Here is a 19948-nt window from a genome sequence, read left to right as displayed (position 1 = left end):
AGATCCTGGACTTTTTAGCAAGTGTTCACTGTGGTACCAGCATCTTGCTTTCTTTGGAATAAAACTTCTTTTTTTTTTCTTGCAACATCTCTACTCAGCAGTTCAAAACTGCAATTACTTTTTGACTTTTCAGTCTCAGAAATTTAAGTGTAACCCAGAATTCCCAGTTAACTTTACTGGGCAGAAGTATATGTTGAGTAGAGCAAATAATGATAGCTGAGAATAATTTTTGGTGGTCTGCTTCTCAATTTTACAGAACATCGACAAGGTGGTATTTGTTGGCAACTTTCTCAGAATTAATATGATTTCTATGAAGGTGCTAGCATATGCTATGGATTATTGGTCCAAGGGACAACTGAAAGCTCTGTTTTTGGAACATGAGGTAAGGAAATACACGTTGAACTTACTTTTATTTGTAAGTACAAAAATCTTGTGATTCTTGAGTTAAAAAGGAGAATTTCAATGCCACTGCTTTGAAGTGAATGCACCAACTAAGTTCTGTGTAAATATAATTTAATTACAAATTTCTTTGAGAATAATGCTCCATGTTAACGACATGGCTCAATTATTAATCTTGTATTTGTTGCTGAACATTACACATCTCACATTTTTCTTCTCTGACCTTGGAAGCAACAATGTTCATTTGTATGATCTGGTATATAAACCTCACCCAGAATTAATTCTTGTAAGCATAACTTGGAGACAACTGTCAGATGGATGTGTTCATCCGTCTGGGTGGATGGGTGTGTCTGCTTAGTAAGCCTCTGCGCTGCCTCTACACCAACACACGCAGCCTGGGGAATAAGCAGGAGGAACTGGAGATGTGGGTAAGGATGCAGAGCCATGACCTCATTGCAGTTACTGAGACGTAGTGGGACAGCTCACATGGATGGAGCACGGCCATGGAGAGATATGTGCTGTTGAGGAAAGACAAGCAAATGAGGTGAGGGGGTGGAGTTGGTCTGTATGTGAGAGAGCAATTAGAGTGCATTGAGCTGTGCCTGGGTGGGGATGAGGAGCAGGTTGGGTGCTCATGGGTGAGAATTAAAGGGCAGAGTAGTGTGGGTGATACTACTGTGGGGGTTTACCAAAGGTCACCTGAGGAGGAAGAGGAGGTAGATGAGGCCTTCTACAAACATCTGAGAGCTGCCTCACGATCCTAATCCCTGGTCCTCACGGGGGAATTCAACCACCTTGATATTTGCTGAAAGCCACTCAGCCAAGTGCACGCAGTCCAGGAGGTTCCTACAGAATGTTGATAACAGCTTCCTGTCTTAAGTGGTTGAGGAGCCAACAAGGAGGGGTGTGCTGCTGGACCTTGTACTGACAAATAAGGAGGGTCTGGTTGGAGGCAACCTTGGCTGCAGTGACCATGAGACAGTAGAGTTCAAGATCCTGAATGGAAGAAACAGGACACCAACCAGATTGTGACCCTGGACTTCGGGTGAGCTGACTTTGGCCTCTTCAAAGACCTGCTTGGAAGAATCTTGTGGGATAGGATTCTAGATGGTAGGAGTGCCCAAGAAAGCTGGTTGATCTTCAAGCTCCACTTCCTGCAAGCCCAGCGTGTCCCCATGAGAATATCAGGAAAAGGAGACAAGAGGCCTACATGGACGGAAAAAGAACTACTGGAACTACTCGAGGAGAAGAAAGAAATCTATGTAAGATGTAAAAAGGGCCTGTTTGCTTGGAAAAGTATAGAAACATCACCAGAGTCTTCAGGCACAAAACCAGGAAGACCAAAGCCCTTTTGAAGCTAAAAGTGACATGGGAAGTAAAGTACAAAAAGAAAGGCTTTTTCAAAAACATCAGCAAAAAGGGAAGTTTGGGGAGAATGTGAACCTGCTGATGAACAAGGAGGGTTCCCTGGTGACAGAGGATGCAGAGAAGGTGGAAGTACTGAATGCCTTCTTTGCCTCAGTCTTCACTGCCAAGGCCGACCCTTGGGAAGCCCAGTCCCTGGAGGATAGTAGAGTAGTCTGGAGAATAGAAGACTTTACCTTGGTGGATGAGGATGAGGTTAGAGACCAGTTGGGCAAACTTAACACCCCTAAATCTATGCACCCACCAGTGTTGAGAGAGCTGGCTGATGTTACTGCTAAGCCATTCTCCATCATTTTTGATCGATTGTGGAGGACAGGTGAGGTGCCTGAAGACTGGAGAAAGGTCAATGTCATTTGTCTTCAAAAAAGGCAAGGAAGAGGATCTGGGAGACTGCAGGCTGGTCAGCCTCACCTCCATCCCTGGAAAGGTGATGGAGCAACTCATCTTGGATGACATCTCAAAACACATGAAAGAGCAGATGGTTATCAGGGGGAGTCAACATGGATTCACCAAGGGAAAATCCTGTTTGACCAACCTGATAGTCTTCTATGAGAGTATGACTGGCTGGCTAGATAAGGGGAGAGCAGCAGATGTCATCTACCTTGACTTCTCCCATAACACGCTCCTAGAAAAGCTCAGACAGTGTGGCTTGGCGGTGAAGTGGATCAAGAACTGACTGGATGAGACAGCCCAGAGGGTGATGATCAATGGAGCCAAGTTGAGCTGGAGGCCTGTGGCCAGTGGGATTCCACGGGGGTCAGTTTTGAGGCTAGTCTTATTCAGCATCTTCATCAATGACCTGGATGAGGGGACAGAGTGTATCCTCAGCAAGTTGACTGATAACACCAAACTGGGAGGACTGGCTGATTCCCCAGAAGGCTGTGCTGCCATTCAGCGGGATCTCGACCAGCTTGAGAGTTGGGCAGAGAGGAACCTCAGGAGGTTCAATAAGGACAAGTGCAGAGTCCTGCATCTGGCAAGGAACAACCCCATGCACCAGTACAGGCTGGGCGTTGAACTGCTGAAGAGCAGCTCTGCAGAGAGATCTGGGAGTCTCGATTGATGATAAACTGAACATGAGCCAGCAATGTGCCCTCGTGGCCAATAGGGCCAAAGGCATCCTGAAGTGTATTAAGAGTGTGGCCAGCAGGTTGAGGGAGGTTCTTCTCCCCCTCTACTCTGCCCTGGTGAGGCCTCATCTGGAGTCCTGTGTCCAGTTCTGGGCTCCTCAGCTCAAGAGGGACAGAGAACTGCTGGAGAGAGTCCAGCGCAGGGCCACCAAGATGATCAGGAGACTGGAACGTCTTCCTTGTGAGGAAAGGCTGCGGGACCTGGGACTGTTCATCTTGGAGGGGAATCTCATTAATACTTAAAAAGTATTTAAAAGATGTGTGTCAAGGGGATGTGGCAAAACTTTTTTTTCTGTAGTGTCCAGTGACAGGACAAAGAGTAATGGACAAAAATTGGAACACAGAAAGTTCTGCTTAAGAAATAAGTCCTGTCCTATGAGGGAGCCCTAACACAGGCTGCCCAAGGAGAGTGTGGAGTCTCCTTCTCTGGAGGTTTTCAAACCCGCCTGGACACATTCCTGTGTGACCTGATTGAAGGGAACCTGCTTTAGCAGGGGGGTTGGACTAGATGATCTCTAGAGGTCCCTTCCAATCCCCACCATTCTGTGAGATTCAGTGCTAATGGAAACTACTCTGCCTTAGTAGGGCTTCGTTACAGTCGTTCTGTAATTTTGTGTGTTTTGACAGTTTTGGAGAAGGCCCTTTCTTGGACCAAACCAAGACCGTATTAAATTATAATTCACATACATCAAGGACTGAACTTATAAAAAAGGTCTTTTAATTGGCTTAACTGAAGATGTTATATGGTCGTGTTTATGTCTTATTTCTTAATTTGATTAGGTTTGTTTTGTTTTTGCCTTGTTTAAAGGGTTATTTTGGAGCTGTTGGGGCTCTTCTAGAGTTGCTTAAAATGACAGATGATCAGTGATGAAGCTGTCTGAAGAGATTCATACTGCAGATGCTGCTGGATAAAAGTGAAAGCCACTACAAGGATGGAAATGAAGCCATTATGGTAGTTCTACCTGATGCATTTGTAAATAATTTAAAATTGTTTAGTTGATCTTTAACTCCTGGGTTTTGAGCTTATACTTCAGAATTCATACTGGGAATAATGAGGGATTTTTTTCTGTACACTGTATTTTTTAGGGGAAAAATGTGCAAAGTGGCCAAACACAGATTTTATGGATTTATTTTAAGAAGTGGATACTGTTTAATATAGGACCTGTGATATGAGGCATCTGCTTTTCTTCTGGGGTTTACTGATTAGTGTGGTAATTTTAACTTCATTTAGTAATCACTCTAGGAGATTTTTTTATCTTATTTTCATGACATTTCATGATTTGTTCTTGGTTTCAAATGAAACTACAAAGCTGATGCATTTTACTGTGAAAACTAGTAATTTTTTTTTGCCTTTCCTCATTAGATGAGACACTTTTTATTTAACATCCCTCTGCTCCCTTTAAAAAAATAATTTACAAGCTTTCTGTGACTCCCTAGGTTTCTTGGCAAGACTGCAAGAAAACATGGCAGGGGATTTAAGACTAATTTTTCACTAGACATGACTTGCAACAGGAACTGACTGCATAATAGTTTTGCAGAACTAATTTGCCTCTGTATTAAAAACTTTAAGCAAGATGTGAGCTAAAATTTTAATTATTGTTTTGACACTAAAATCCTGTTTCTGTTGAAAATCTACTGATCTTTATGAAAGAGTTCTGTAGTACAGATGTTATTTATATGGTACATACTTGGCATTAGATGACAGAGGGAGATTTGTTTTCAGTTGTTTGCAGACTTTTCTGTAGTCTACAGTCTTTAAGTTGATCTTAATCAAAACCAACCGATAACTACATTGTTTCAAAGCCCAGTTTCTAAAATTAGAAAAATACAAGGATAATGTATTTTCTGTATTTAGGCAAATGTTAACTCTTCCTCCAGAACACTAAGATTTGAGTATCTGTTCAAGTACAAATTTTTTACTTTTTTTTTAAACTTTTGATTTGTGGACCTCTCTAGATTTGGAGGTTTTTTTGGCTGAATTGAGTTGTACTTGGGTTGCTGTGTAGCACATACAAACTTGCCTTTTCTTCAATACCCTGAGGGCTCAGAAATCAGAGGCTGAAAACCAGTCTATAAGTTGTCTTGCAAAACTGTATGTGATGTCACGTAATGTAAAGGGCTCATCAGAGGAACAGTGTAAAATTCAGACACATGTATCATCCAATATCTTTTTGGAAGGAGGCTTATTTTGGTTTTTTAATAGTCATTGATTTCCATATCTCCCAAATATTGAAATAAATTCATGTTAACTGAAGTGTTAACTTGTCTGATGGAAATAAAGACCACTACTGTTTTGGCAGTTTTACTGTATCTGTGGAATTCATTCTTAAAATCAATTGTAAAATACATAGCACTGTTTTGTAAAACACGTGACTAGTTATTTGATTCTTGATGGGTTTTTTACTCTGTCTTTGGCCTTTGAAGTGGGTTTTTTTGCCTGCTCAAAGTGGACTGTCATAGGCTGTCATAGACTGTCTGTCATAGACTGTCATAGACTAGACTGTCAACATGAGACAATTAAATTAGCATGTTGTAGCTGATATTTCATGTAATACTGAGCTTTTGAGAGAAGTGGGGGATAGTTAAGCTCAGTGCGGAACAAAATGAAACTTTCATTAAGGTAATTGACTAAATTTTACCTGCAACTGAAGGTTGGTTTTTTATGTGTTTCCTAAGGAGGACTGTTAAGAGGTAACTGCACTTCTTACAATAAACACCAGAGGGAAGCGTAACATCGACAGTAGAAACATGCTTTGCCACAGCGGCGGAGCTCAGGGGCGATTTGGGCGATGGGTTGGTTTGTTTTGGAGAAAGTTCCCATCTTTTTCTCCCTGGTCACTTTTTGAAGGGAATTTGATACGGAGATATCTGTCACTTGCATTCTTAGCATTTATGGGTATGTAAAAGAAGACTATAATGGGAAGTAACAAATATGAATAAAAATTCAAATCCCCCAGTACGCAAAAAAAAATCACCAAAACTTGAAATCCTAGCAAGTTATTCAGGCAAATATAGATGGACTATGTAAGATGAGGAAATTTCAGCTGTGTGGTTGAAGCAGGAATGTGCAATTCTGGTAGCCCTAAGGTTAGCTTTAAGATTCCAGGGACTGTCAGGTAAGTTGATCACAGCAGATCTAAGAGAAGCACAGAATAAAAGTTGAACTTCAGAATGCTGATTTAAAATTTTAAATCCTTAACAGATAAGTCACTGTACTTAAGTGACTAGAAAAATACTCTGAGGTATATAGCACGCAATTTAGTACATTTGGTTGGGAAAAATATCAGCAAACTAAGTTCAAAGGATGGGAAGTTATGAGAAGTCACTGAATAGGAGAAATTAGAGGAGCTTGGTGTAAGAGGAAAATGATGCTTTAAGTTAAATTCTTCATTTCATGAGGGAAGAAAGCTTGCTGCAAAAAGTATTTCTTTGTTACCTTGAAATCTACAGTTAACTTCTTTTTTCCTCCTTCCCCACCAGCACAATCCTCTGAATGTATTGATGCTTCTTTACCTTTAGGCTTTGCCTGCCTTCAAGTTCCCACTTCAGTTTTCCTCCCATGTACCTCCTCCATAATTAAGGTGATGGATAAATGACAGTGTGTTTGATTTCTAGCACTGTTCTGATATTTTTGCTATAAGGGAGCCCTTTGGGGCTGTTCTAAGAGCAGCACTGTTGTCCTGAATGCTTCTGATGGTGTTCTGTATCCAGTTGCTATCCACGGTCATCTGATGGGAGGGTTCTTTACTGTGCTTCATCATCTGGAAGTACCTAAATAGCCTGAAAAAAGTCTTACTCTGCTACATAGATGAACCTCTCCTCTACTTCGTCAAAGCTGGAATTTCGAGCAGGCAAAGCTCTGTTGCACCACTGTCAAATAATTACGTTTATATCCTTGATATACCCAGATCCTTGAATCCTTGATCTTTTTGTTCTGGGAATGGTGAGGGTGAAGGATGACACTTCCCTAAGGAAGGTCAATGAGTCGCAGATTTAGTATGTAATCAAAGCACTTGTTTCTGTATAAATTTATGAGATGTATTCATAACCTAGGCTGTAAGCTTCTCTTACTGAAATGTCTTAAGGTAAGTTGGAGCAGAGTGAGTGGGATTCCGTGCACTCAAATGTGATGCCTTGTGCTAATGTCAGCTTCTTTTGGACTCAAGCTTTCTTGTTGAAATACATGTTACTGTTCTCATTATCTTCCCCCTGCCAAGAAACCCCCATTTTTAATGATTTTGAAAAGAAGTCTTAATTTCTTCCTACAAGACGTAGGGTCTGTGTTTCAAAGTAAAGTTTTTGGATTAACTTATTGGGGAAAAGTTGTTAATGCTGACTGAAGAGTGAGAGACAACGACTAAGAGTACTCACTTGATCAGATTTGATAGAGAAAACTAGTATGGGGTAGTACAAGAATCTGACTTGTAGGACAAGTAGGGTATTTGCAGTGCATTCCAGTCTCAGCAAATAGCTGTCCTGATGTTTCACTGTTATCGGTGCTTATGTTCCCATTAGACTGTCACAAGATACTTGCAAGTGATTTTTGGCAGGACACAGCAGAATCTTAGAAATGGGAAAACCATATGGGGTTGAACTGGAGACAAAATAAACATACATGATTATTTCTAGTTGAAGGAGTTCTTATATTGGGATCAGTTCTTAAAGTACAAGGTGTCTTTGAGTTTGGGATTGAGTGAAATACATGCTATGAAAAAGACCACCGTTTGTTTCGTGTTTTGCTACCGTTCAGTGCTTGGGAGGTAGAGGACATCTAACTGCTAACATGTCCTGGAAAATAAATGCTTGTTGAAACATAAAAACTGAATCCAGATTCTGATTCTTTAAGTACTCCTGGATTGGAACTTACTGGTTACATGATTTATTAGCGTGTTAGGTGAAAAAGAGATGTGGGGACTGTACAGTCTCCCCCTGTTGCCTTCCTAAGAAAAAAATCCCAACAAAAAGAAGCAAAATAAAAATTGTGGTTCTTACTGTGCAAGTTAGAAAAAGCCTTGGAAACTGCGATTCACCTCAATCAAGAGGAGATACTGACACTTGGAAAGAGAAATGAGGAAGAATAGCTGAAGCTCACAAATGGAAGCTACTGAGCCTGGGAAAGGGACATGACAGCATCATCCTTTGAGGGTTCTAGGAGTGACATGGACAAGGTGGGAAGAGCACTGCAGGGTGAGCAATGAACTAGCACTTAGTGCAGCCAGCAAGAGATGGGTTGCAGTGGTGGGAGCGTCAGGTTGTTTGACAGAATGGCAGGCAGTGTGTTGTCCTGATTCAGAGGCAAAGGGAGGGGAGGGCTGGGTGCTGGTGAGCTACTGCAGTTAATGGTACTACTTGGGTCGAGCACCCCTGAATAAAGTACCCAGCAACCTGTGCTGAGGCATTATATCTCTAGGTGCAGATGTGCTGCCTAGGGTAGGTAATAGGATCACAGAATGGTGGGGGTTGGAAGGGACCTCTAGAGATCATCTAGTCCAACCCCCCTGCTAAAGCAGGTTCCCTTCAATCAGGTCACACAGGAATATGTCCAGGCGGGTATGAAAACCTTCAGAGAAGGAGACTCCAGACGCTCCCTTTGCAGCCTGTGCCAGGGCTCCCTCAGTCTCACAGCAAAGAAGTTTTTCCTTGTGTTAAGTGGAACTTTTTGTGTTCCAGCTTGTGCCCATTACCCTTAGTCTTGTTGCTGGACACTAGAAAAAAAAATGTCACCTCATCCATTTGGATGACCCATCCATTTCTCTGCAAACAAAAAGTTTAAACAAATCAGAACGTTATGTCTCGTACAAAGCAGAAGTTAGCCCTTTAACAAATGACGAAGCAGCCTCAGCAATGTGTGTGCAGTGTTGCATTAACCCTGTTGGCGAGATCTCCATTTGTGCCCCTCCATGAGGATATGGCCTCAGCTAACCATGTTGCCACCTTCTGTCATGTTTAGGTTATTTTTTTTGGTTTAAGTGCTTTATTGAGAATAACTTTGGCTTATGAGTAAGTATTCTCTGCTGCATTGAAAGCATGGGGGATCAATGCTTAGAGCAAGACAGAGCCTCATGAAGAGCAGCCGCTGGTATAATAATGTAGAAGATTATCACAACAGAGACAATGCTTCAAGCAACAAGCTTGTACTGCTGCTGGTATGTTGAGACTTGAGTGGAGGGGGAGCTATTGTTTAGGGGTTTGTTTTGAACTCCTATGTGTTAACCAATTGCATACACACAAAGAAAAAAAAAAAAAGCTGGTGTCCACTTGTAGGAGCTCCCACTGCAAATGCTAGACTGAGTAGAAGGGGGAGTATGTGTGTTCCAATAAGGATGAGGATATGAATGCCCCAGACCCATAAGAAAAATGTACTGATCACAGTGTAATTTCATACAAACTTTTATAACAGTTGCATCAGACTGCAAGCAAAATATTCTTGTGTAAATCATTACTGACTGGCAGCTGTAATAACGTGTTGAGATAGTAGTCTTTTTTTATCTACTCTGCTGAATCTGCTTCTGTGTCCTTCCACTGGCATTACCCCTTTAATATCCTGATTGTCAGCATACCCTTAGCCCAGCGTGCAGTGGACACAGCACAATAAATGTGGTCTGTTTCATGCAATGTAGTAGTATAGCATGGACAAGGCAACTGAAGCCGGAAGAAGCTTCTCCTTTGAGAAAGGTGCATAGGCTTCACCTGGAGACTGAACTACAAAATTATTATAGGGATTGATTTGAGCAGTGAGTATGTTCCCTTGTATTTGAAATATTTTTTTACTCTATATTTTTAAATGAACTGTAAAGTAATGCATATTCATTTTAAAAACTTAATTGGACCACTGAATTTTCCATTTTCAAAGCTGCCTGGCAAAATGAGTCACAAAATGTTGAACGTACTTAAATGAAATTTTGGTTCCTTTTAGCAGAATTGTTTTGTTTTCTGAGCAACCTCACCCCTGGTGTTATTTGAATAAGTAAACAAATCATGCTGTCCTTATGTTCTAAGCATGGTGCACACTGTTACTCAGCTAGCATTCAGCATATTGCACTTGGCTACAAAAGGCTGTGCACAAAAAAACCCAGAAATATTTACAGGGTAAGCCAAAACCACTCCCAAATTTTGCAGTGTTATAGTTGCTTCTTTTTTTGGCTTAGAAAGTAAGTTATCTCGTCTTCAAATATAGGAGGTTTGAGGTCCTCTCCAGCGACTTGGCCTGGGAAGTGTGGCAGCTCCCTGTGCACTACTAGTGTCCCTCTTCTTTGAAGGAGGAAGAGCAGTGCAAGGGAAACTAAAGCTGCTTTCTGGTGATGTCTTTAGACTGACCCATAACTCATCTCACACCACATCTCTTTTACAGGTAGGGCAGGAAAATATAAAGGGCCTGAACTATCATAGATCTTCTCTTCCCTCCACTCCTGGTTCTCATCACATGAGAAACTGCATTTAAAAAGAAAAAATAAGTGGAATAAAACAGTCACCAACCCCTGCAAATGAATTCAGTTTTTGTCCATGGGAACAAACGTCAAGGTCAGCTTAGCTTTTGTCAGGATTTATTTTTTTCAATTTCTGATCCTGTTCTCCACTGTTAGGAGCTTGGTTTTTAACCTGCCATCCAGCACATCTCCCTGTTCTGTCTCTCTTACCTGAAAGGGTTATAAAATCTTCTTTGCCAGATTTCCATGAGCCCTGATTCACAGCAGCATGAGAATTCAGTTCCCGTGAGAATTATTTTAAAGTTGCATTTTATACACATTTCTATAAAGTTCTCAGATTCCAGCCCTGGAATTGTAAGTGCTTTTATCAGCATAGAAGCAAAAGAGCTGTTGCTAATACCACTCTGCAGAATCCATGGACTACTGGATGCAGACACTATACAAGTCTGTCTTTCCTGTGTATGGAGATTGTTAACGGTTGGTGACTGAAAATCCTTTATTCATAAGAGTAAGAGAAGAATTGGCTTTTCCTTTTCCAGCCTATTTGCCTTGCAGACCTGTGGGAGGAAAGAAGATAATTTAGTGAGTTCCTTTCCAGTCCTTGACCTTTCTGCTTCCCCAGCCATGCTGGACAGGGGATGGTATACGACTGGCAATTCAGTGAGGGGAACTACTGGCTGCCAAAAAAAAAAGAGCTGAATACAAAAACATCAGAGAACTGTTTTAAAAATAAGTGCAAAACACCTTAATAAGTGAAATATTACTCAGACTAGAGTTGGAAATCTGTCAATGAAGAAACTAGATTTTGTTACCAGTCATAAAGTTAGCAGCATTAGTCTTACACAGATTAAATAATAGATAATATTGTTCCATATCTCTTCACTCTTCCAAATTTCATGTCTTGAGCAGATAAGGTTAGGTTTTATGCAGACATAGGTTCATCACCTAGAAGTAGTAAAGGGATGCCTCTTACCCAGGCCTACCTTGCAGGCCTAGGACTGACTCTCCAGACTTCAGATAGCATCTGGGTGGTTTTCCAGCAGGAAACCCAGTAAGAAAGTGAGTGGATTGGTTTGTGCTGACCTGCTAGCGCTGGAGAAGGCTGTTACAAATGTGCCTTTAAAGGGGGTGCTGAATTTCCACACTAAAAATACCTCACTGAGAACCTAGGAGACGCTTTGCGTAAAACCCAGGAGGCACCTTGCCTCCTGCTGCATGGCGAAAGGGAACGGAACCATGGCGGTGCTGGGATGGCGGCAGCATGTCCAGCTTTGCAGCCACATGGCTGCAGACTATTGCCATTTTAAACTTTACCAAAATATCTTGCTACACAGAGAAGAGAGGTTCTGATGTACTTGTTGCTGGCTCTGGTTTAGGTTTCTGTCTACACATGCTTAAAGAGAAAAAAGAAAAAAAATAGGGGAAAAAAACTGCCTTGCACGTGGAGAGTCAAAGAAAATGGGCTGTAAGGTTGTGTAAGTGCCCCTAGAACTAATCTGGCACATCTCCAAATAAAACAGAAATCTTTGATTCCTGTAACTTTCTCTCTGGGTAGAATGACAATAGTTTCTGTGTTTGCTGTAGGTATTATCAATTAACATTTTATTTAAAGGAGTATATTAAAGTTTAAAGCAAAGAAACTCTTGTTTTAGCCTGAGAACACAACAGTAAAAACTGAGGTGAAAGTAGTTGTATCTGTTAAGCTGTGCGTTTTACAGGTGAGCTGGAGGTGAAACCAGCTGGAGGCATAAAATACCCTGGGACAAGTGAGGAACTCTCCTTGAAAGCTCCAACAGTCAGTGAGTGCCAACTGGATCTTTGTCTAAGGCACAGCAAATTCTTGCCAAGCTAAGACATATAGTTTTCTGGGTTGTGGAGGTGTGGAGAACCAGTGGTGGCTCATCGTCTTCTTTAACTTGGTATCATGTGCTGGTTAGGGGAACAAGGTTGAGAAGACCTGCACTGCCTTTAGGCTTGGAACACCGGTTCAACCTTTGGTTTGTGCTTTTTCCCCAAGAGTTGGGCCAGGTGAGAGTGTGGATGGTCCTCAGGATAAAGTTATAGCACCAGCTCTACAGAAGAGCATAGCAAGCCATACTCATCATCCAGCAGGGAAAACAACAACATAATGCTGTTAAAAATTGTAGAGCAATGGAAATGGTTGGGTCTTCTCAGACAAGAACAACATCCCAGGCCATATTTGCTGTTGGATTCCTGTATGGATTGAAATAGCCTGAGCCTCCAATCTGCAGTCAAGTAGATGTGGAAGAGAGACTAGAATGGCTGTGCAAAGTCTTGCTTCCAAGCATAACTAACTCAAACCTATTCTTCCCCTGCTGTGAGAAATTCCAACATGCAACTAGTTTTTTCTTCTGATGTGAAATTAAATTTAGGTGGTTTTAAATTTCACATTTCCCACCAAAAGAGTCTGCTAGCAGGAAGCCTAACAGGCTGCCAAAAGGAAGTCATTTGATGGACAAGATTTTTTTAACCCTCCTGTCTTTATATAGCCACAGAACCAGACTTCCATAGATCATTTCACAGAATCACAGAATCTTAAGGGTTGGAAGTGACCTCAAAAGATCATCTAGCCCAACTCCCTTGCCAGAGCAGGATCACCTAGAGTAGGTTACACATTAACTCGTCTAGGTGGGTTTTGAATGTCCCCAGAGAAGGAGACTCAACAACCCATCTGGGCAGCCTGTTCCAATGTTCCCTCATCCAGAAAAAATTCTTCCTTGTGTTTCTTTGGAACCTCTTTTATTCCAGTTTATACCCATTGCCCCTTGTCCTATCATTGACCATCACTGAGAACAGCCTGGCTCCATCCTCCTGACACCTGCCCTTTACGTATTTGTAAATGTTAATGAGGTCATCACCCCTCAGTCTCCTCTTGTCCAAGCTGAAGAGCCCCAGCTCCCTCAGCCTTTCATCACAAGGGAGATACTCCACTCCATCATCTTTGTGGGGCTGTGCTGAACTCAGCAGCTCCCTGTCCTTCTTGAACTGAGGGGTCCAAAACGGGACACAATATTCCAGATGTGGTCTGAGGGGGCAGAGGGGAGGGAGAGGAGAACCTCTCTTGACCTACTGCCCACACCCCAGGATGCCATTGACCTTCTTGGCCACGAGGGCACATCGCTGGCTCATGGTCATCCTGCTGCCCACCATGGCCCTCAGGTCCCTTTCCCCTACACTACTCTCTAAGAGTTCATTCCCCAACCTGTACTGGTACATGGGGTTCTTCTTTCCCAGAGGCAAGACTCTACACTTGCTCTTGTTGAATTTCATTAGATTTCTCCCAGCCCAACTCTCCAGCCTGTCCAGGTCTCATTGAATGGCAGCACATGCTTCTGGTGTGTCAGCCACTCCCCCCAGTTTAGTATCATCAGCAAACTTGCTGACAGTGCCCTCTGATCCCTCATCAAGGTTATTAATGAAGACATTGAACACTACTGGTCCCTGAGGGACTCCACTAGATACAGGCCTCCAACTAGACCCTGCCCCATTGGTCACAACTCTCTGCCTTCTTCCCTTCAACCAGTTAACAATCCACCTCACTACCAGCCCACACTGTCTCAGTTTTGCTGTGAGGATGCTGTGGGAGATGGTGTCAAATGCTTTACTGAAATCAAGATAATCCACACCCACTGCACTACCACCGTCTATCCACCTGGTTACGTCTTCATAAAAGGCTACTAGGTTGGTGAAACAAGACTTCCCCTTGGTAGAGCCATGTTGACTGCTCCTAATGACCCTCTTGTCCTTTAAATGCCTGGAGACAGCACCCAGGATAAGTTGTTCCATCACCTTCCCAGGGATGGAGGTGAGGCTGACTGGTCTGTAGTTACCCAGCTCCTCCTTCTTGCCCTTTTTGAACATTTTTGACATTTATTCTCTTCCAGTCCTCAGACACCTCTCCTGTTCTCCATGATTTACTGAATTTGTTTTGATGAATTCATGTTTTCTAATGAAGAAAAATGTTGAACTAGGAAATTCTGACTGGTTGGAGTGCTGATCTTTGTACATCAAAATGTGACCAAAGTGCATGTGCTTGGACCAAGGATTTCAATGACAGATCAGAGGGAATACCCCAGAGAAACAGCAGCAAGACAAGAGGTTTAAAATGTAGAATCTTGTAATGAGTAAAAAATGAATCGCCAATAGATGAATCACCATCTTGTTCCACTAATATAAGTATTGATCTGCCTATACTTAATGTCAAGAAAGAGGATTTTTCTGCCAAAATTTCCAGAGATCCTGGAAGATGATACACTCAATTAGGCAACATAGGTTGCAAGATGTACCTGCATCTAGTTCTGGGTGTCATTAGAAACAAGGCTGGTATAAAATGCATCTTCTGGTCTGATGAATGGTCTTCTGTTCCATTCATTGCTAATGTCCATGTAAAAAGTGAGGAGGCCATGGAATTAGTTACACACCTTCTTTTTTTCCAACCCAGGTTCTTTGTTTGACTTACCTGTGTTTTAAGGAATTAATCAATCTTTTGATCTAGATGTTGGCACGTAACAGAGCTCACCTTCATCTTCAGAAAGAGACTGCACTCAAAAGTGGTGAATATTTTATTTCTTCGCTTTGGAGTCAGCAAGATTTGGACTGTAGCTGCAGAAAGGGAACTGAGGAAGCCATGGGGACTACAGTTTATCCAGCCTGTGATGTCTTTGGCTTCATTTTCAGAGATGCTGTGGAAGCTATGTCCACTTGGCTATAGGATGTCGAAAGTTATGAATCCAAATGTTAGTGATTAGACCTGAGGCTGTTAATCTCAGCAAGATGTTACAGTGTATCATGTACTGTTGTCTGGATGTATCAGGGAGGTGGAAGAAGAGGGTAGGGGAAGGAGGGTAATTGGCTTTTCAGTTTACTACAATTAATTAGATCTAAAAGTTCAATTAAAGAACATGCTTTAAGAACATGCATGCATAGGAAGGCCATTCATCAACTGCACCATGGCACCTAGCCATCCTCCAAACTGTAAAAGCATTTATCTTGCCTGTTGAATTCCACAGTGTTACAGTTTGTGATTCTTTTTGTGATTTGGAAAGTGTAAAAGAGTGTGAAGGTATTTTTCTTGTTTGCATAGGGACCAAACTAAAACAGCTTCCTTCTCAGTTGTGTTGCCTTTACCTAGTCAGGCACTCCAGGTGAGAGGACATACTCCTTTGACATTGTGATTGCAGCAGTTCTAGAGGAGCAACATGCGTAGTCCTGCAACCTTGAAGGGTTTTAAGGTCATTACAGGTGACTTATATTGTGTTGCTTGTCAGACTCCTGGATGGAGCAGTGTAATGGATCTTTTACCCAGTGTCAGCAGATGAAACTTGCATGAGGAAAATCTGTTCTAGCAGTGCCAAGAGGAAACCTATCATGAATGTGTAAAACATGAATGTCAACCAAAACCTTATATTTCTATTATTGTTACAGTGTTGCTCTGAAGAGCCAAATGAAGTCATGCATATTGTTTTGGTGATATCTAGTTTGTGATACTTTGCTGACAAAAATGCATTTATATAAAATTTAAATAGCACAAAGATGTGTTTTAAAGTAGCTGCAGTGCCAATGGCCAGGTCAGCAGCATATGAACAGAGTTATTGCCTCTTTGTGTATTTATATGTAGTATGTACAGTGTGGTTCTCTGGTGCTCTGACCATATCCTTTCTACATGTAGAAAGCACTACATGCTGTTGACCCAGATATCAAAATGTCAGCAGCCAACTGACATTAGATAACAGCTGTGGTTCCCATCGCTGATAGGGGGTTGTCATAGAGACACTGCCAACCAGGTTTGCAGAGGAAGTTTGCTGTGATGCTGAGATCCCCAGTCTCTTATGTAGGAGCTTAATGCACAGGCCATCTTGTTCAGAGCTTCTGTTATCTTGTAGAGTTACTCAGTACAAATAAAGCCTCTTGCAACTGCTATAGTAGTGTATTTTGGCAAGGAAACCTTTCATCATGAAGCACAATTTAATACAGGTAAGTTTAAAAGTCCTTAAAAAATATTACAGAACTGAAAAAGAGTCAAAAATCGAAGAGTCACTGAGAAACTGTACTTTTTTCTTGTTCAAGAACTTTTTGTTATCCACACAGCTGGTGGGGAAGTCTAGCCCCTTTTCTCTACAGCTACTGTAGGATACCTCGCTGCAAGAAAGGGAGTACATGTGCTAGAGAGGCTGTGTGTAGGTGGTGTGGGCTACCCACCACATATCTTCACCCCACAGTACGCAGAAGGAGGAGGAAGCACTTCTAGACCAGCCTCTGCTAGATGCTACTTGCCACCATCCTCTACAGAGTAGCTCTGTCACATGGAAAGGGGAGTCTTTTCCAGTCAATAATTTTCCTCAAAGCGGTCCTGTTTACCCAAATTATGTGTTCTTCTTGATACTGAAGGATCTTGAACTAGAGCAGAGTAGCAAATGCCTCTCAGCCACCCTCTCTTCAGACTTTACATGTGCAATCCTGGGAGATTTGCACTTGCTCTTTGTAGCCGTGCTGAAAGGCAACAAGGTCCTGGGTGAAAGACAGGAACCAGGCAGCCCTTGTCTGGCAACAGTGTTTGGGAAGGGTAAGAAAAGGTCCCCTTTTATCTTTGTTCTCATGGAAAGTGTCACAGGATGTTTAATGTCCCTTCTGAGCAAAGACCTGCTGTTTTCCAGATCTTGTCTGAAAACCCATGCAGTATTCAGCAGGCCACTTAGTTTATCTTCCTTGGATAAACAAAAGGCTGTTGGAATTTGAAACTTGTTCCAGGAGTCTAGGGTCCAAAGCCTGCTGAAATCTGTGTGAGTCCTTCCCCTGGTCTGGGGTTTTGAAGTGAGCTTGAAAATTTAAAGACTGGCAAGCGATGGCAGCATGACTCCTAATGGTGTACAGGACACACACAGGGCCAGCCACATATGCACAAGTGTGGGTGTTATTTCCACTCCTGAGTGTTGTCTGACTTTGCAACAGTTTAAAAATACCTTCTGAAATGCCTGAGAGCACTGATCCAGAAATCCCAGTAAGGGCTTTGTGAAAAAAAAACCCAAGCCCTCGTAAAGCGATGAAAGTCCCCGTGGCACTGTTCAGACGCTCTTCTCGCGTCGGTGAAGGTACCACACAAGGAGGGGTTCCCGGTCCCTCTACTGAGCGGGACGGAGCCCGAGCCGCGGTAAGGAGCAGGGACTCCCCGAGCCCGTCCGGGACCCGCCGCAGCCGGGAGCGCGGGAGGGGGGCGGCGACCGGCGGAGCTCGCGTGGGCTTTGAGCGCCCGATGCCTCGGGGACGGAGCCGCGCTGCTCCCCTGCCTCCGCGCCCCTTGTGCTGGGCGGATCGGGCGGCTGGGGGGCGGCGGCTGGGAGGGCCCCCGGACCGGCCTCTCCCCCCTCCCCACCTCGGGGTCAGCGCTCACCGACGGCCCCGCTCCCCCTCCCGGGGGCTGCGGCAGCAGCGGCAGGTAGGGGCTGGCGGCTGCGGGAGGACCCGCGGGCTCGTCTCCAGAGTTGGCCGGGGGTTAGGAGGCCGCAGGGGTGCGCAGGGGCTGGGGTCCCTCGGCGGGGGCCGGGGCGGGCGGCACGGGCCGCTCCGGAGGCGCTTCCCTGGGGGTGCTTTCCTGCCCGTGCCTGCACCGAGTCTGGAGCGGCGGACACGTGAAAGTTAACAGAAATAAATGCAAACCCCAAGTAAACGAAGGAACTGTATATATGTGCATGTATATAAGCCGTTCGTTAGATAAAGCGTTACTCAATTGAACAGCTTTTCATGTTCCTAGAGAGTATAAGGAAAACTCATTTCTCCTTTTTGTTGTTGCATAATCGAAAACCTCCCTTTACCTGGCCAGAGCCGGCTGTGGGAGCCGGCCGAGCGAGGCTTTGCGGCCGCGCCGGGTCTGCATCTGCGGGGACCCTCCTGCGCCGCTGCGGCCGTGCCCGGGTGGAAGCGGTTCCCAAAACCGCTCTGGACGCCGAGACACGGGCTGTTCCGTGGCGATACTTTGTTAGCTGTGAAAGCGACTCATCGCGATGATCTCTGTCCTGAACGGCTTTAACGCTTCTTCTGGGATTATTCATTTCCAGGAGAATACCCGGTCCCTTGCCGTATTTAACCAGGTGTGCAACAGTGTACTTGGGCTGGGTCGCACTGTAGGCATGTGTCTTACTGGGAATTCTGCATTCACAGGCAGGCTGAGCAAGTTCGGGAAACTGTTCAATGAAAACAAAAAAAAAGCTAAAAGATACAATGTGTATTATCCTTATTTTGAACTTTCTGATAATTTGACATACGTTTATTGACGTGTTCCGTTTAATGGCTCTACGGGCAAGTTGTCAGTTAGGTATTTGGGATGAATTTGGGTTTGTGTGCTAGCGTTCTGATGGAATTGATTTCATTAAGTTAACAAGCTGGTTGGGATAGCTGAGTCTGTTTGTTGTTTTAAGTCCACTCCTGCAGTGGCAATGAGGAAACGTTTCCGTTAGTGCTGGGAAATTGGAGGATAACATGAAACTTAATGAAGTGAAACAGGACTGCATTTTGCTCAGGGTGATTCTATTATGCCTCAGTTAGGGACGTATTATTACTCACTTCAAATCATTAGCTGTTAGTGTCTTTTTACATTTATTTTTTGTAGCTATATGTAGCTCATTGTGTGTGTTTTGTTTTCTGTTTTTCCCTTGCATTATATTTAATTTTCACTTTTCCATCTTTTGCAGCAGCATAACAGAAGCTGCATGTTAATGGCACGCTTCTCAGGGCTTCCCTTAGGGGGTTCTGTGTTAATGCCTTTAAAGTTCAGTCATTAACTTTTGCCGTAAACTCAAGTTGGACAGCAATGAAGAAAGACAGTATTGCACAGTGTGTAACTTCTGTTTAAAGCTTTTCAAACAAAATTGATTTAACTGATTTGTAATGGGGAAAAACCTCAGGAACCTTCTTTCCCCTCATCTTGCACATTCACTTCAGCTTCATGCTGTATGTTGTTTGCCTAACAAGAAGCTTACTACAGTGGATCCCTGACTAAGTTTGCTGGGTTGGCTCTTGCCTGTGACTGAGGAAGGGGACTAGGAGATCCCCAGTGATCCTTTCCAGATCTGTGTTCCTATGCCAAGGTCCTACAGACTGGGCACAGGGGGTGAAGATTTTTTGGATGTTTTGATGCAAGTACAATTGCCTCCTCAGGGAGAAATTTGGCATGCGCTTCCTTAGAGAAGGGTGCTTACGTAAGCAGCCCCCTGCCACCCTCTGAGCTGTACTAGTACAGTCGTTTGTGGGGCTGGTGGTGAAGCACATCAGGGAGCTGCACAGGTTCAAACCCGTCTTTTCTTCTTTGATTATCAATTACTTTAACTTTGGTCTGTCTAACTGTGTGGCTGTTGTGTCAGGGCTGAGAAGGTGTCCTGGGAGGAGGGAATGTGTAGCAGGGAGCAAGAGGTAAGGGCTGCTTCTGCCACCCTCACTGCTGCTGAAAGAACTAATTGCTTATCAAATTGTGGCCAGTAGTAGATGACATGTAGATATGGAAGCTGCTTGAAAAACAGAGCTGAATGCTCAGATACTTTAATGCAGTTGTGTGCA

General features: G+C 43.4%; 2 protein-coding genes across 10 annotated transcripts in view; both read left to right on the top strand.

The window, feature by feature from the left end:
- The window catches only part of PANK1 (pantothenate kinase 1), a 48960-nt gene extending 43664 nt beyond the window's left edge, over positions 1 to 5296 (top strand). For all 8 annotated transcript variants that reach the window (XM_062001078.1, XM_062001081.1, XM_062001080.1 and 5 more), the window contains 2 exons: positions 257 to 382; positions 3763 to 5296. In XM_062001078.1, the coding sequence (XP_061857062.1) occupies positions 257 to 382; positions 3763 to 3822 (186 nt within the window). In that variant the 3' untranslated portion in view covers positions 3823 to 5296. The remainder of the gene's footprint in view (positions 1 to 256; positions 383 to 3762) is intronic.
- Positions 3835 to 19948, top strand: part of SLC16A12 (solute carrier family 16 member 12) — a 46104-nt gene continuing 29990 nt past the window's right edge. The window contains exon 1 of one of the 2 annotated variants that reach the window (XM_062001072.1): positions 3835 to 3906. The gene's annotated coding sequence lies outside the window, so the exon portion shown is untranslated. Of the gene's footprint in view, positions 3907 to 17489; positions 17550 to 19948 lie in introns of those variants that run through there. The other variant, XM_062001073.1, reaches the window with a different exon arrangement.

This window comes from Colius striatus, chromosome 8, assembly GCF_028858725.1.
Source record: "Colius striatus isolate bColStr4 chromosome 8, bColStr4.1.hap1, whole genome shotgun sequence".
Taxonomy (NCBI): domain Eukaryota; kingdom Metazoa; phylum Chordata; class Aves; order Coliiformes; family Coliidae; genus Colius; species Colius striatus.
The sequence above is the reverse complement of the archived record's forward strand: the minus strand, read 5'-3'. Positions and strand labels throughout refer to the sequence as shown.